The following is a 17,148-nucleotide window of genomic DNA, read 5'->3' as shown; positions in this document are numbered from 1 at the left end:
CGGGCTTCGAGGCTGCGCGCCCGGCGAGTGCGGCGCCGCGGGGAGGATGCTGCTTGCTCGGTCCCGATCCCCGTCGTCGTTCCCGGCCGCCCGCTGGGTCTTTGTCGCGGGCCAGGCGCCGCGGGCCGCCGCCTGCTGAAGGCCATCGCGGCCGCCGCACCCACGGCCGGGCGGGCGCGCGTGTGCCCGGGAGTGCGCGCCGGTGTGCGGGCCCCTTTGTGCGACTGCCCGCGGCCACCGGGACCATGTGGGTGAATCCGGAGGAGGTGCTGCTGGCCAACGCGCTGTGGATCACCGAGCGGGCCAACCCCTACTTCATCCTGCAACGTAGGAAGGGCCACGGGGGCGACGGGGGCGGCGGCGGCGGATTGGCGGGTAAGGACGGGGCACTGCGGGGAGGCTACGCCCGGGCCCTGGCTGCGAACACCCCAGACGCCGCCCGGTCCCCGGGGCCTGGGTGCCTGGAAGGCATCTCGAGTTGTGATTTTTTTTTTTTTTTTTCAAACTAGGAGAGAAATATCTCTTTCCTGACCCTGTCAGGAGATGGGGTCTTTGCGTACTGGGTGGCCCATAAGTGGGTTAAGATGAGAACAGCAATGAGTGAATGTAGCATTATCATTGAAGAATCGAATGTCATATTGCACACCTCCCCCCATTAGCATATTGCTTAATGTATTGAGAAGAGAGACAGAAGATGGTTAGTTTGGTCTCAGCTGGCTTTACGGGCAATCACTGCCATCAGGTGTAAAATACCCGTTCGCTGGTTACCAGGGAAGCAATCTGTTAACAGGGTGATGTGGTCATTTCCTATATTCATATGACCTATGAGGATGAATAAGGAAAATGGATTCTTTTGTTGCATGGGATTAGACAGAAAACAAAGCAAGTTATCTGGCTCTGGCCATATAACTACATTTAACCAGTTAGTTACTTCTTAAACTCCTTCAACAAGGTGTTATCAAGGTAATCAGCAATCACTCATAATCTGGGTATTTCCATATTGGAAATGTCTTGCTTATTAACTAGTTGGCTTGCATGGTGGGAGGTTACAGATCATACTGAACTCCTGCAGTGCTAAGGATATTGGACCGTCCCTTCTTATGACTACAATATTGGTAAATATTCTAATATCACTAAAAAGTTAGAGAAACAGCTAGACGGCTGTCTAGGAAGGAGGCCTCAGAAAGGGACGAACTGCTGAAATCTTCGGGAGTTGAGACTACCTTCCCAGAGTGTCAGTGTTAGGTAAACTGCTCTTACAACGGCCTGCTGTGACATGACAATTCCTGTTGAAGCGTGCACACAGATGTGATGTTTACAAACTGGGCTTCTCCCCATGAAATTTCACATGTTTTCTGGTAGAGAATACCTAGGTCTGAAATACTTGGCTAGTGCAAGCAATGGCTTGTAGGTAACCTGATGGTTTTTGCCCTTTTTTAAAAAACCACAATAAAGAAAATCTGTGGAGTTTCAGACCTTGTTATGGAGATTCTGACTAGTGAACTGGACTCGGAATGCTCCAGGTCATTTTGTAGAAGGTCTTGAACCATACGTTTTAATGTGTCTCTTGCACTGTAATTTTGGGACGTGCCTAGATTACCTTCATTTAAACCTGGAACAACAAAATGTGAGTAAGCTCCATGCTGACAAAGCATTTCCTGTTGAATTTGACTTTCTGTATCATCGTATATTAATATTCATCTTTCCCAGTCCTTTGCACCAGAGTATGAAAAATTAGGTGGCGGGAGGTGTCTTCTTTTTCTACTTAAACTTTTCTAATATTTAGAACTCCAGTTGGGAGTCCGTTTGGGTATTTCATCTTGTCCACTTAGAATCTGTCGTTGACGATGTAGTCTATGAAGATAGAATTCTATGTTGTTAAGCTGAGAACTCCGCTGCTTTTGCAGAGGCTGTTTCTGCAACAATTGAAATTATCTTGGAGAGTACAGATATCACTGCCAACAAAAGCTGTTTCCAGCCAGTGATACTAGAATGTTTGGTCTGATACGTTGGTACTCTCTCAAACATGGCAGGAACATCTTTAAAATAGTCGTACTATGTCTCGAATGTAATCATGTGAGTTCATTCATTAAATTGCTGAATCATTAACAAGTGTTTATTGGCGACTTCAGAAGTGCCAATGTCATGATGCTTGCAGCCTAGTGGATGACAAATAATAAGACAATCACATAAATCCATTTACTGTTACCAGTGTGCAAGGCCCCAGCCTAAAAGCAGAGGCCAACTTTGACCAAATGAGGAGGGTTTATGGAGCACTTATGAAGACAGAGACTGGGCTGGTATCTGAGTCAGTGAAAGCAAGGGAGGCCTAAGAGACACAAAGCAATGATTGGACCAGAGAAATTAATGCTGGAGCTAAGGAGGAGGAAGTCCATCCTGGAGGAAGCCTCCTCCTGCCCGAAACACAGATCACAGCAAGAAGGTGGCCATGCCCTTGTTCCGCTCTGCCCTCCAACTTCTATCAACGTGAAAGTCCAACAGAAGCCAGCTGGGCAGGGAGGCCTAGTGATGTGGTCCTTGATATCAGCCTCCCAGGGATGGAATAGGGAAGGAAGTAGCTGACTGAAAATGGCCGCCATAGCCTTCCTTCATAAGGAGAGAAACGCGCTGTTAGTCTTGGCCACCAGGGCTAGGGAGGCCATGGGGAAAAGGGAACAATCCGGGTTAGTGGCCCTGAGAGACCTGAGAAAAGCAAAGGACAGGTGTGTGAAGACGGAAGACAGCCTGTGTTGTCAGCTGTGAGAGACTTTCTGGAAGATCTTAGGACTTTTATAGAACGAGCATTGAGACAGAAAGGAAACCTGTCCACTTTGAACTGGCCAGAAATGCTCCATGGGTGGTCCTCATGGTAACTGGTAGGAAGTTAGGGCTGGGGATCAGCTCAGTTGGTAGATGCTTGCCTAGCAAGCACAAAGCCCTGAGTTTGATTCCCAGCACCACAGAAAGCTGCCTGTGGTGGTGGACTCTATCATCCCAGCACAGGAAATAGAGATGAAGAGTTCAGAGTCAGGCTGTGAGATGGTCCCGTGGACAAAGCTGCTTGCTGCCCAGCCTGGAGCCCGACTTGGGTTCCCAGGACCCTCCCCCCCCCCCCACACACAAATGGGCCCAGCAAGTACTGCATTTCCCGAGGACCTGAGTTCAGTTCCCAGCATCCATGTTACACAGCTTACAGCCTCCTGTAACTCCAGATCTAGAGGGTCTGATGCCCGGTCTCGCCTCCTCGGCACTCAAACACATGTGGCATATACTCAGCATAAGCACACGTACACAAAACTAAAAACAAGGAAAGTCTTTAAAACATAGTTCTGATATCATCCTTGGTTACATAGGTCCAGCCTAGGCTACACAGACTCTTAAAAACAGAAAACAAAACAAAAAACACAGAAAGCTATTAAAAAAAAAAAAAAAAAAAAAAAAAAAACAGGCTAGGGTTGGAGAGATGACTCGGTGGTTAAGAGCACTGGATGCTCTTCCAGAGGTCCTGAATTCAATTCCCAGCAACCACATGATGGATCAGAACCATCTATAATGGGATCTGATGTCCTTTTCTATCCTGCTTGTGTACAGGAAGATGGAGTGCTCATATATATAAATAAGTAAATCTTTAAAAGAAATAGTGGAGCCGGGCGGTGGTGGCGCATACCTTTAATCCCAGCACTCGGGAGGCAGAGCCAGGCGGATCTCTGTGAGTTCAAAGCCAGCCTGGGCTACCAAGTGAGTTTCAGGAAAAGGCGCAAAGCTACACAGAGAAACCCTGTCTCAAAAAACCAAAAAAAAAAAAAAAAAAAAAAAAAAAAGAAATAGTGGACTAAAGTGGGGGCATTTGCCAATTTAAAAGGAAAAAAGGAAGCTACTCCATTAAAGATGCTATGCACAGTTATCGATGAAGATTTCTGTTGTACATGAATTTGAATTATTTATTTTAACACTTTTTTTTCCCTTTGGGGTTTTTAAAGACAGGGTTTCTCTGTGTGGCCCTGGCTGTCCTGGAACTCACTCTGTAGACCAGGCTGGCCTTGAACTCACAGAGATCCGCCTACCTCTGCCTCCTGAATGCTGAGATTAAAGGCATGAGCCACCACAGCCCAACTATTTAAGCACTTTTAACTGAAAGTTTTTAAGTATAAAGAAAGTTAAACAAAATGAGGTGCAGAATACAAGAATTTACCATGAAGTGCACAGTTTGCAAACGCACCAGGACAGAAAGGGGACTGTTACAACGCCCCGGTGTGCCGCACTCGCTCCCACCCTCCCTTAACCCCAAAAGCTGTCTCATGCCTTTTGCTAAACAGGACTTTGCTTTTCTTCTGTTTTCCAACAAAGAACATACCCCTAAACCATGGTACTTTGGTTCTCTAAGTGTGTTCGTTCTTGCTTTGTTGAGAAATGGATTCAGACCATGGATTCTTCTCCGTGTTTGTTGGTGATATTCATAAACACTGTTGCTCGTGGCCCTCGCTGTTTACTTTTGGTACTGTGTGTAAAAACCATTTATGAATTACTATAACTGACTTCTCCACTGCTTGTCTGTTGTACTGCTGGGGAAACCTGGGCGGCTCCTTGGGGTCTTATGGGTACCAGGTCTACAGCTTGTCACTGTTTTGTGGTACCAGTGGCCCCGTGCTTTATCTTGGTTTGTAGGAGTACGGAGTGCTGGAGTTAACGTGTTTTCTAACTGATGACGTCGATTATGTTCTCACATACTCATTGGCCATTTCAAGATGCTTGGTGACATGGCTGCACAATTTTTAGCCATTTTCAACTGAGTTGTCCTTTTCTTACTGACTCTCAGGAATTTTTAGATGTTCTAGAGATAAGTCCATTGTGTAAAGTGTGGTAGAATCCTGATTTTCCTTTTTGCTTTTTCAGTTCCTTAGTGAGAGTAGGTTTTTCATTTTGGCATCTGAATCTTTTACAGATCCCTTTCCCCTATGTGAGGGCTTTAGCATTGGAAACTTAGTCCTTTCTTCTGCCTTGGTAACCTAGTCCTTTCCACCTAGAAGATACAAATCTCTATTATATCCCAGAAACTTCACAGTTTTAAGTTCCAAGTTCATGTCGAATTTAATTTTTGCTTATCATGTAAAGTAGAAGCCAAGTTTTTACTTAAGAATTTTGGGGGGAGTGTGGACATGTTTACTCTGGCATAATTTAGCAGAGATTCCATTGTGTTCTTACTGCAGCACAGGTCTGTTTTTTTTTTTTAAAGCAAGAGCCCAAATATGCCTGGTCTCTGTGGGGCCTTGTTGGTTCCCTGTTAGTAAATTTTCTACCAACCACACTGTACTTTCTTTAGGGTTTATATTCAGTAGATCGAGTAGAACACATCTCATATCTTGTTCTTTATTCTTTAGGAACTTGTTGCCCATTCTTTGGCTTTCATACTTATAATATTTTAGAATCAGTTTCTTAAATTTTACCCAAGAAAACAACTGCAGCAACAAAGACAAAAACTGTTGGGATTTTGATGAGTTTCTATTGCATCTACATTTCAAGCCTTCTAAGCCATGAAATTGGTATTCTCTATTTATCTAGATTTGGTAAGATTTCTTTGAGTATCTTGGAGAGGGCTCAGTGGGTAATTGCTCCCCAGCACCCATGTAGAGATCATGAGGAGTACTGCTCACCTTTAATCCCAGGACTGAGGAGGATCCCTGAGACTTACTTGACAGCCAGTCTAGCCAATAAGTGAGACCTTGCCTCAAAAAACTGTGCTAAGAAAGCGAAGCTGAAAAACACTTGAGCTTGACCTCTGAACTGGTAACACACACTTTTCTCCGAACAAAGCATAGATTTCTGTGTTCATAAGATTTATAAGAATAAATCTTATTAGATTTATTCTTAAGTGGGCTATATTTTAATTCTGTTGGATATCATGTCTTTAAAAATTCATTTCTCATTTGTTTTGGACTGGGACCTAGAAATACTCAGTAGCGTTATGACCTTATATCTAGAAGTAGTCGGCATAAATAAATAGCAATTTATCTGAACAATCTTTTGTGGCTCCTATACATACAATCACAGCATCTGACAATACTGAAAGTTTTATTTTTTCAATACTTGTGATTTTCAAGCAACTATCAATGGTATGGTGGTTGTACACACCTGCATTCCACAGCTATGTTTTTATTGGGAGTATTTTGGTAGTTCATTCAAAATAATTTTCTTTTCCATTCTCATTTTGTAAAATCTCACATTTCTTAGATGTGTCGTTCCTAATTTTCAGTCATCCTGGGCTTTGTTTTAATGAAGTCAGGATGGTAGTCATGTGATCCCAGTGCTTTACAGACACTAGGTTCCGTGTGATGCCCTCCCTGCTGCTGGGGGATGCTCTGTGCGTTAGCTAGCCAGCCTGCTGTGGTTGAGAACACGCTACAGTGGTTCCTCCTTTTCATTTGGTCACGTTTAGTATCTTCAGTGATCAAGTCTGGCCCGGCATGGTGGCGCACACCTTTAATCCAGCACTTGGGAGGCAGAGGCAGGAGGATCTCTGTGAGTTTGAGTCCAGCCTGGTCTACAGAGTGAGTTCCAGGTCAGCCAGGGCTACACAAGGAAAGCCTGTCTCGAAAATCCAAAATAAATAAGTAAGTAAATAAATAAATAAATAAATAAATAAACAAACAAACTGAGCTCTGTGATTACAGAGTTTATTTGAGTACCCATCATAGTTACTGTTTTGACAGTTCTCCTTCTTCCTCAACTTTTTATTTTGTGCTCTTTGAGGTAGGCGGTCTCAGTAGACAAATTGATGGTAGTCATACCTGCAGCATGTTCCTGACAAGTTGAATTCTTTACTCACTCGGAAGAACTGTGTCTTCTGACTTACTTTCCATTATTACAGTTACAAGGATTTCTTTGGTTAGTGGTGATATGTTCTCTTTTGAAGTTTTACTTTCCTAAATTTTATTATTATATACAGAGAGAATGAATGTGCATACATGTGTGGAACTGTGCAGTTACAGGGTCTTTTCATTTGGGCTCTGGGGACTCGGTCAAGTGGATTGCATTTGGGTTGTCAGGCTTGCAGAGCGAGCACTTTTTTAAAATCTAATTTTTTGAGATTTTGCTTTGTAACTCTGGCTGGCCTGGCCTGGTTTTCACTATGTAGCCCAGGCTGACCTTGAACTTGAGGTGATCCTTCTGTGTCAGCCTCCCAATCCTGGAATTGCAGGAGTCAACACCAAACTCTGAGCTTTGGCTTCGGCTTTTATCACCTTGTGGGTTGAGTGCATCTCCCATCAGTAGCTTACCGTGTTCCCTTCCCCAGTCCGTTCTGAAGCCCTGGCCTCCAGCAGGCTTGGTTAGTCAATGCATACGTGAGTCGAGCTTAAGCTTACCGTGATACATTTAAGCAAATGCTTTCTTGTTTTTTCTACCTGTTCTGTGTTCTTTTTATTCATCTTGCTTGCTTTGAAGTGGGATGTGTGAGCTATTATTTTTTAATGTTATGTTTGCTAAAGGCTCTTTTAGCTGAAAGTTTTGTATGTACTCCAGTATTCTTTTAGTGTAAAAACAAAGGGAAATTACAAAAGAATTCTGACTTAGTAATGTATATTGTCAGTTTTGTTTGTTTGTTTTTTGAGGCAGCGTCTCGATATGTAGCCCTCACAGAGATCCGTCTGCCTCTGCCTCCTCAGTGCTGGGATTAAAGATGTGTGCCACCACTGCCTGGTTTTGTTTTTTAACTTTAATAATTTTTCCCCAATTTTATTTATTATTATTATCATCATCATCACCATCATGCATGTGTGCTTCTGTATGTGTGTATGTGTGTGTGTGTGTGTGTGTGTGTGTGTGTGTGTGTGTGTCTGGGGTGGGGGTGGAGAACACAGGCCACAGTGCACGTGTGGAGGTCAGAGGACAACCATGAGGAGTCATTTCTCCTTCCACCCTGTGGCGTCTGGAGATGGAACTCAGGCTGTCTGGCCGGTCTGGCAAGTGCTTTTCTGCACTGAGCCATCTCCATGGCCCCATTTTTAACTTTTTCTTGGGATTTTTGAACTTGAGATCCTCCTACTCAGCCCTGAGTGTTGGGATTATGGGTCTGGCCACTGCATCTGCTTAATAGGCACTATGATTTTTTCCTTCTTTTAATCTTTTTTTTTTAATAATAAATATCCTCTGGGCAGTGGGGGTGCACGCCTTTAATCCCAGCACTCGGGAGGCAGAGGCAGGCAGATCTCTGTGAGTTCGAGGCTAGCCTGGTCTACAGAGCGAGTTCCAGGAAAGACGCAAAGCTACACAGAGAAACCCTGTCTCGAAAAACCAAAATAAATAAATAAATAAATAAATAAATAAATAAATAAATAATATCCTAGAATACTTTAACTCTTTTGCCCCCAGCCCTCAAATTGTTACAACACATTTTAATTTCTTAGTATATTTTCAACCCAAGAGTACACAGTTATTGTTACTTAAATTTTTTTTTTGGATTTATTTTATCTGTATGGCTGTTTGTCTGCATGTGTGTATGTGCACCATACATGTGCCTGGTACCCACAAGGTCAGAAGAGGGCACTGGGCCCCCTGGAACTGGAGTTAAGGATAGTTGTGAGCCACCGTGTGGGCGCTGGGATCCAAAGGCCAGGCCCTCTGTAAGAGCAGCCCATGCTCTTCGCCTCTGAGCCACCTCAGCAGCTGCTTTTAGAAACATTCAGTGTATTTACCCACAGTTACTGTTCGTTCTTTAATGTTCTCTTGTGGTGATATTTTATTTGTGATGAAATGCGATATTTTATTTGTGTGCTAATAAATAAAGTTGCCTGGAGATCAGAGGTCAAACAGTCATTAAGCAGAAGTCCAGCAGTGTTAGCCCACACCCTAATCCAATCACATGGCAGGCAGAGTCTCTGTGTGGTCAAGGACACAGCCAAGCGTGATGACATGAGCCTTTAATCCCAATACCAACCATAGAGACCTGGAGGTCTGTCTAGACAGACAGTGACAAGGAAGTCATATGGCTGGGCTTAAAGCCAATGAGAAGGCAGAACAGAAAGGCAATAAAAACACAAGTCCAGCAAGAAAAACCTCTCTCTGAGGAAGCTACTGCTGGTGGTAAGCTAAAGCTAGTCGTGGCTCTTGCTCTGATCTCTTTGGCTATTTCCTCTGTATCTGGCTCTGTGTTTCTTATTTACCAAGATTGTTTAGAATTTTGTCTACATCTTCGACTTTGATCTTTATTCTGGAATCATCTTCTGTTGCCCCAAAAGCATCCTTTCCTCTCTGGGAACGTGCTAGCCGGACAGTCTTAGTTTTCAGACCTGCAGATTTTTAAGTGTGGTCTAGACCTTGTCCATTGTCTTCTGAATTGATTGTTTCTCTCGAAAAGCAGACTGTCCCTCAGAATCTGTCACTTTGTTGCCCCTGGGTCATGTTTTCTCTACCTGCTTTTATGTTTTTTTCTTTGACTTTGGTTTTCTAGTTTTTTGCTGATTAAGATTGGTGGTTTTCTTATTTTTTTTTTTAAACAACTCCCATTTGGGGACAGTATAGTTCCTTTAATCCTTATGGGTTTTTTTTGTTGTTGTTGTTTGTTTGTTTGAGACAGGGTTTCTCTGTGTAGTTTTGGTGCCTGTCCTGGCTCTCGCTCTGTAGACCAGGCTGGCCTTGAACTCACAGAGTTCTGCCTGGCTCTGCCTCCCAGTGCTGAGATTAAAGGTGTGTGCCACCGCTGCCCAGCTCCTTACTGGGTTTTATAAATTCTCTATATACTCCCCCACCCCCAATGCTGCCCCGATGCCCCTGCCACCACTGTGCATGTGTGTGTGTGTGTGTGTGTGTGTGTGTGTGTGTGTGTGTGTGTGTCCCATTTTCTCCATCTCTCCTCTTGGCCTTCTTATATCACATATTGATTTTTTTTTTATATATTTCATTTATTCTGATCTGTTTCAGTTCATGGTTTCTCTTGCTGTATTTAATCTCCTCTTAAGGAGATTAACCTAAGTATATAATTACTTTTTCAATTCTAAAATTCCATTTGGTTTATTTTTATAATTTCCGTATACCACAGTTCTCGGTCTTGGTTTATAATATTTCTGAGTCCATGCTGCTCTTCTGAGAGTCCCTTTTCACTTCAGCTTTCTTAGGCCCTCCACATCCTCTTTCCTGCTGTTTCTCTTCGCTTTCATTGGTGCTTTTGTGTCGTTTCATTATTTTGTTGATTATACTTCTACTTTGGAGAAGGCAATCTTAGGAGAAGGTAGTTTAAACTTTTTTATTTATTTCATGTATCTGAGGGTGGTCTGTGTATGCACTACATGCAGTGCTCACAGAGGCCAGAAGAGGGCGTCAGATCCCATGAAACTGGAGTTATAGATGGTTGTGAGCCACCATGTGGGTTCTGGGTGCTGGAAACTGAATCCTGGTCCTTTGCACGAACAGTCAGTGAGCTTAACCTCTGAGCTCTCTTTCCGGTGCCAGGGGAAGGTGGCTTTATTGTTTATAAAAGAACTTTTTTTTTTTAGTTACAATTTAAAGTTGCTTTCAATTTAGATACTTACAACGATTTGAAGCTGAGCTCCAACCTGGGTGGTTTTGCTGACTGCTGCTGTATTGGGCTGTACACCTTTAACTTCTCAGAGTGAGCAGGCATCATCAGCCCCGCTCCCGTTCTGATAGTGACTTCTGTCCTGTCCATCTGCTCATAGTTCTGTGGATCTCAGCTGGTCAACAGCACACGTGGCTTTTGCCTCACCAAGTGAGTTGTTTTTTGTTTTGTTGTGTTTTTTTCCTTCCCGCAGTTCCCAACTCTTCCTGTCAGCCTTTCTTGTCCTAGGGGGAGGTCATTTGTCTCTGATTTTTTTTTTTTTTTTTTTTTGCTACTTTTAGGTACATCTGGTCCAGTATGGGTAGTTACTCTCGAGACTGGACGTGGGTACACACTCCCTCTGTCACACGTGCAGCAGACACTATGACCATCATTTTCTAGAAAAGGACACTAAGGTCCAGAGAGTCTGAGAGCTTGTTCTCAGTCCCATAGCTCGTAGTGGAGTCGAACTGAGACTACATTTTTTACATTTATTACAAGACTAATACAAATGGTTTGTGTTAATCTAAGTTCCATGTTATAGCCACCACATTCGAAACTCTAAGGACAGCCATGGTTTTCTACCAAAGTGAGAGATTCTAAAACTCCATTTGTAGCTTTAAGGGCTTCTTGGATGGCGGGTGAATTAGGACTTAGGAACTTCAGCCTGGTGGATGTCACCAGAGAGGGTGGCAGGTTTTCGTTGGCCCAAATCAGAGTGTAATTCCTGTTCGGTAAGAACAGTGCTTGAGGGCCAGCTAGGCTGAATTTGAACTTCACAGACATATAACACAAGGACAAGGCTGGCTTCTGCTGCTGAGTGTCACAACCAGGTGAAGAACTCACGAAAAGATGAGAACAGTAGAGCCCACTTGACTGAAGAAGATTGAGGCTGTTTCAGACGCCTTCATCCCAGCCAGAGCATTTGCTGGCTTACCTGGAAATGTCTCTGTACCAAGTGAAGGGAAAGTCTTCATTTGATAAAACTGTCATCAAATATGTCCTGGATCGCGCTCTGTAGCCCAGGCTGGCCTGGAACTCACAGAGATCCACCTGGCTCTGCCTCCCGAGTGCTGGGACTAAAGGCGTGCGCCACCACTGCCCGGCAGCAGCAACGTTTTTAAAGCCTTGACTGGTTCTTAGCTGCCTAAGTAGATGCTTTCATCTTGCAACTTAAGTGTTATCAAAGTTGCCACTTTAAGGAACACAGCAATTCATTGTTTGTTTGTTAAGAATATATACATATTATATATACACATTATATACATATATAGTATATATTATACATTGTATATTTATTTATATATATACATTTATACATGTGTATGTCAGTTAAATTTTGTTCTAGCTCCTAATGGAACTTAATAATTTCATAACTTCTGTATGTAGTAGTCCATGGCGATGTGACACTTGCCTCATAAAAATTTCATAATGAGTAAGTGCGAGGAGCATTCTTTGCGCTTAGTCTAGTCCCTCTCCCCTCCGCTTAGTCTCAGCTTGGTCACCCGTAGCGATCTGCCGTGAGACTTTGCTCTCAGAGTCCGCATCAACAAATGTGTCTACTTCACAGAGGATTGGAAAGGATCTTTGACATCACGTAGGTGCTTGCAAACTCACCTAAGAAATTAGTCAAGAGGCAAACAGCTGGAAGCTCCCTCGGATGTGTGAGGAATTTGAGAGGCTGACAGACTTCAGGCCTCAGAATGTCGCATGCACTGTCCAGGCTGGTTGTAAGGAGAGGAGCCAGTCTAAGGAGGTCGGGGTCCCACGACGTCTGTTGAAAGCTGTTTACATCAGGGGTTTGGGTGGTTTATTCTCCCAGCTGTGGTGGGTACCACCCTGAGCTGGAGGCTGAAGCCAGGCATCGCCACAGCACAGAGCGTGCTGGAGGCAAAGCAGAGAAGCTCCTGGTAGCTCTTCAGCTCCTTGTGTTCTCTGTCTCTGGGCTCTACCTGTCTCCAGTACTTTCGCTATACGAGCAGATCTGAGTCCCTGCTGAAGTAGTTAGGTTCTTGTATCCTATGGCAAAGAACTGGACCACTGTTGCACGATCAGAAATAAACAGTTTATTAATAAAAAGGAAAGCACCAGCAAGAATGAAAACGGACTGATGAGCTGAGAGAACCCCAAAGCGCCGGGCCAGGAGGTGTCTCGTCCTTTATAGTACATTTACACAGCACCAGCTCCCACATTCCTTTAGCAAGCTCCATCTGTAACATGAAGCCCAGGGACGGGTGAGCATGCCTTCTCCGCAGGCTGGCCTGAGCATGCGCCGTTTGTTTCCGGAAGCCAGTCTTTCTCTCCGCTGCCTTTTTTCGGATGTTCATCTTGGCGTAGCTTTCCGTGCTCTATTTTTCTGCCACACTCTCTTTACAAAGCAGACAGCTTGCTGCCCCTGCTGTGGCCAATATGCTTTGCAAAGTTTCTCTTCCTTTTGCGTTTGGATTCTGTTTGTTTGTTTGTCTACCATGCAGCTAACTAGCCTTTTAGCTCCTGCTTTGAAAAATCTCCCGAACATTATAAGGAAGCATAAAACACAACCCTGGTCATGTGGCCCAGCTGTATGTACACAGCTGGGTGTGTTTGCAAGCAATGACGTCAGGATGCAGAAGAGACCCACCCACCTATGCTTATTGTGGACCTACTCAAAATAGCCAGGAGAATCGGCAGACAAATGGATAAAGAAAACATGGTTCCTAGACAGAATGGAATATTGCCTAGTATAGAGACGAATGGAGTCTTGTCATTTGCAGGAAAAATGAATCGAGTTGTAGGTCATTGTGTTAAACTCAGATACAGCAAGTTAAGTACTGCGAGTTTTCTCTCATGCATCATGTGGGAAATCGGAATGATAATTAATGACAAAAAAGATGCCCTGAAAGTAACAGAGACACAACTAGGGATGGTGAGGGGACCAGACAGGTCGGAGGTGGAGGAGCCGTGGGAAGGGTGGTGGGAAGACTGCCCGAGGTGCAGCCTATACACATATGGGCATGCTTCAGCAAAACCCACTAATAGGCACAGTTGATATGAATTAGGCGTAGCAATAAATTTGTAAAAAAGAGCCTTTATGGCTGTCAGCCCATTGTCCTCGTCCCGTGGCCCCATGGCCCCGGGTTCTTAGGTAGATACTTCAGAGTGGCTGCTGTAATTCACTCACACCAGTGTGTGTGACTGAAGAGGTCTGTGGTTGGGGGTGGGAGCAGAGACAGAGAGAGGGGGAGGGAGAAAGAGAGAGAGAGAGAGCGCATTCTTAAAACAACCTGTTAAAGTAAATGCTTTCTGTGTGACTTTAAGGTGAATGGCTCTCTGTGTGGCATAATTCATGGTTATGTTGGGTGCAGGCTTTGCAGAGAAGATAATTTTGAAGCACAACTTCATTGTTTCTACATAACTCCTTTTCATGTCTCCCTTCCTTCCCTTCTTCTCTGTTCTCTCCATCTTCCTGCTTGGACATTCAAACAGCCCTGCCAGGAAACAGTACTTAGACGTTCCTTCTCTCCTGCCATCCCTCGCCTCTTTTCTCTCCTCTCTCCTTTTCACACACAAGATTCCCTCTCACACTGATGACCAGGGAGAGGACTGGGTGGGCGACAGGATCTCAGATCAATCCACCCCCACCCCCACCCCCAACACACACACACACACACACACACACACACACACACACACACACACACACTGTATGGTTAGGTTGCAGACACTTAAGATTTCCAGATCTCCCTAGTGCTGAAATGGGGCCTCCGGAAGTTGTTAACCTGCTTTCCTGTCTTTTCCACCCCTGCCCTTCAGTGTGTGTTCTGCCCAGCTCTGAGGACAGCCCGGTCACTTTCTGCAGTGGCCTGCCATCGCCCCAACCTCTAGCTTGCTGTAAATGGCATTTCAGGTTTGCCGTAGGTTATTTACACAGCTTTTCGGTGAGCATTCGATTGCTGGGTTTCTGAGCTGTGGGATCCATTCAGGAGATCTGTTAATGGCCCAGTGGGTCCCTCTGCTCTCTTGATCGGTTAAGTACAGCTCACAGGGACAAGACCCTCCATCCTGTTAGAGCACAAGGGTGCCAGCATGTGGGAAGAGTGAACTCGGGCTGATTCAAAGGAGAGAAAACGGACAGTTTCCCAGGTGGGCAGGGGCCTGGTTTCCAATGTCGTCACATGCGGATATGGGGTTCAGGTCACCGAGCCTTGTCCCCTCTGTCATGGCTCTTCATGCATAGCATGCCTCATTGTGATGGTACATCGCCTACCTGTGGTGTGAGCCTTATAATTATGATGAGGTAGTGGCTAGCCCAGTGTGTCTTGCGATCGGCTCTGCGTGCATATACTTCTCACTATGGAGAAGCCTGCTCCAGAGCAGGATGAGGTAACGTAATGTAGTAAATTTGCAGAGAAGCTGACCAACTTCAAAGCCATCATCAGATTAAGTGTCCGCTGGGACCATGTCTTGGTTTTGTGCCTTTCTCTGTGTCCTCTTTCCTGGCAGTCTTGGTGACCACACAGCTTTTGAAGACAGCTTTGAGCTGCTTTATGTTTCTTTGTCTCTGTCCTGTGTGATCTGGTTTGTTTGAAGCTGCAGTAATTCTCAGAGGCACAAGACCCTCCTAAATCCCCACCGCAGACTGTGACGAGAAACTGCCATCTGGGTGAAATCGACTCTTTTGATTTGGGAGCAAGGAGCACACAGTCACGTGACTAGTCCTTGGAGTGGCGCCAGCCTGGGAAATGTGAACCGGAACACGCTCGCTTTCTCTGTCTCATTATTCCGGGACTCTCTGGGCAGGTGTTTGCTTGACTGAAGGTCAAATACAGCATTAAGGATGTGATCTCTGTTTACACTTCAGCCAAGAAAGGTGAACCCTGCTTATCTGGTTCTTTTCTCCACCCCCACTGCCAGATTATACGACGATTAAAGACAATGAAACTTAAGTCCAGGCTTCTTCTGAACTCTTTTAACATTTTTATTGCATTTGATGTATGTAATAGATGTGTGTGTTTGTGTGTGCATGTGTGTGTGAGAGTGTGCGTACATGTGTACGTGTGTGTATGAGTGCCATCATGCACGTGTGGCAGCCAGAGGACAGTTTGAAGGAAGTCTGTTCTCTCCTTCCACCGTGACTGAACTCAGGCCGGCAGGCTTTCGGCCAGTGCCTTTACTACTGAGCCTCACCTGGTCCTGGACTTTGATCTTCCTGCCTCCGCCCTCTGAGCAATAGAATTGCAGGGAAGCATTACCACGCCAGGCCTTAACACTTCCTAGTGAAAGAAATCACATGCATTTCAATCATCAGAATACATTTTTGAACCTTATTAATCTATTAGCTAAAGTGATCTTTAATAAAAAAAAAAATCAAAGGGTCTTAGACTTAATGTGGGCTCTGTGACTAAAACAACCATGAGGTCACTGCTGTCTCACACTCTGCATTTTAACACATTGACCTGCCAATTGCTACAATGAAAAATGTAGGACACATTAATTCTAGAAGCATCTTTGTAATAAGTCTTCAAATCTGAGGTGTCTAAAGCTACATGAACGCTCTGTTGTTGTAGCTGTCTTTTCTTCGTTAGTACATGATTGTGTTATTGTGTTTAACTGAACTTAGCAGTTGTCATGCAGGAAGCTTAACACAGAGGATATAGGTTTATAGAAGTGGTGTGCTCCAGGCCTTCTGAGGTGTCCGTAGAGACACTAATTTTGTTTGTTTGTTTGGTTGGTTGGTTGGTTGGTTTGTTTGGGGGTTTTGTTTTGTTTTTTCTTTTTCAAGACAGGGTTTCTCTGTGTAGCCCTGGCTGTCCTGGAACTCTCTCTGTAGACCAGGCTGGCCTCGAACTCAGAGATCCACCTGCCTCTGCCTCCCGAGTGCTGGGATTAGAGGTGTGTGCCACCACTGTCTGGCTCACTGATTGTGTTTTTTGTAACAACCCAGGGAGTTGACTTTTGATAGTCTGTGACCAGGAAGGAAGCTAAGTGCTCAGAGAAAGTACATCTCTTTGCTGAGGAGACCCTGGGGCTGCGGTCATTGGATTTGTGCTTTGTTTTGACTGAGAATAGACAGAAGAGACTAAAGGAGAAAAAGAAAGAGGAACCTGGAAAGGAAGCGAGGGAAACTCAGGCCTCGGAAATGGAGCCTTGAGTATGCAAATTAGGAGGCTGGGTAAGTGAGGCTGTGCCTTCCATGTGGGTGCTGTCATTGACCAGCGACTGTCACGAGTTACAGCTCTGTGACTTCTGTGGCTGGATGGGGCAGCCTGTGGTTCAAACCCACATTCCCCACTTAAAATTTTTGGAGTTCAGTCCTCTGGGGAAAGAATGGCAAAGCTCTCATGTGAATCTGGCTTGCAGCCAGACCTCCTCAGCTTCTCGGTAGGGATGGGGTGTAACCTGTCCCCTCAGGAGGACATGCCACGAGCTCTCTCCTCCCCTTCCCTACTCCCTAGGTAAACATACTTTCCCTCTTCCGTCAGCCCACCTGACAGCAAATCCTGTGGTGTTTCCATCCTGCTGTTTCGTTTTTATAAAGCAGTAAATCTAGGGACCCTTCCTTCCAGAGCCCTGTGATCCAGCCATTATCATCCCAGATGCAGAGTGGGTGTTTGCCCACA

General features: G+C 44.8%; 1 protein-coding gene across 1 annotated transcript in view; it reads left to right on the top strand.

The window, feature by feature from the left end:
• Positions 1-245: 245 nt before the first annotated feature.
• The window catches only part of Tbc1d9 (TBC1 domain family member 9), a 106,539-nt gene continuing 89,636 nt past the window's right edge, over positions 246-17,148 (top strand). Inside the window, exon 1 of the mRNA XM_059263081.1 lies at positions 246-375. Within this exon, the coding sequence (XP_059119064.1) occupies positions 246-375 (130 nt within the window). The remainder of the gene's footprint in view (positions 376-17,148) is intronic.

This window comes from Peromyscus eremicus, chromosome 5 (assembly GCF_949786415.1).
Source record: "Peromyscus eremicus chromosome 5, PerEre_H2_v1, whole genome shotgun sequence".
NCBI classification, from domain to species: domain Eukaryota; kingdom Metazoa; phylum Chordata; class Mammalia; order Rodentia; family Cricetidae; genus Peromyscus; species Peromyscus eremicus.
Note: the sequence above shows the minus strand (reverse complement) of the source record. Positions and strands in the feature narration are given on the sequence as shown.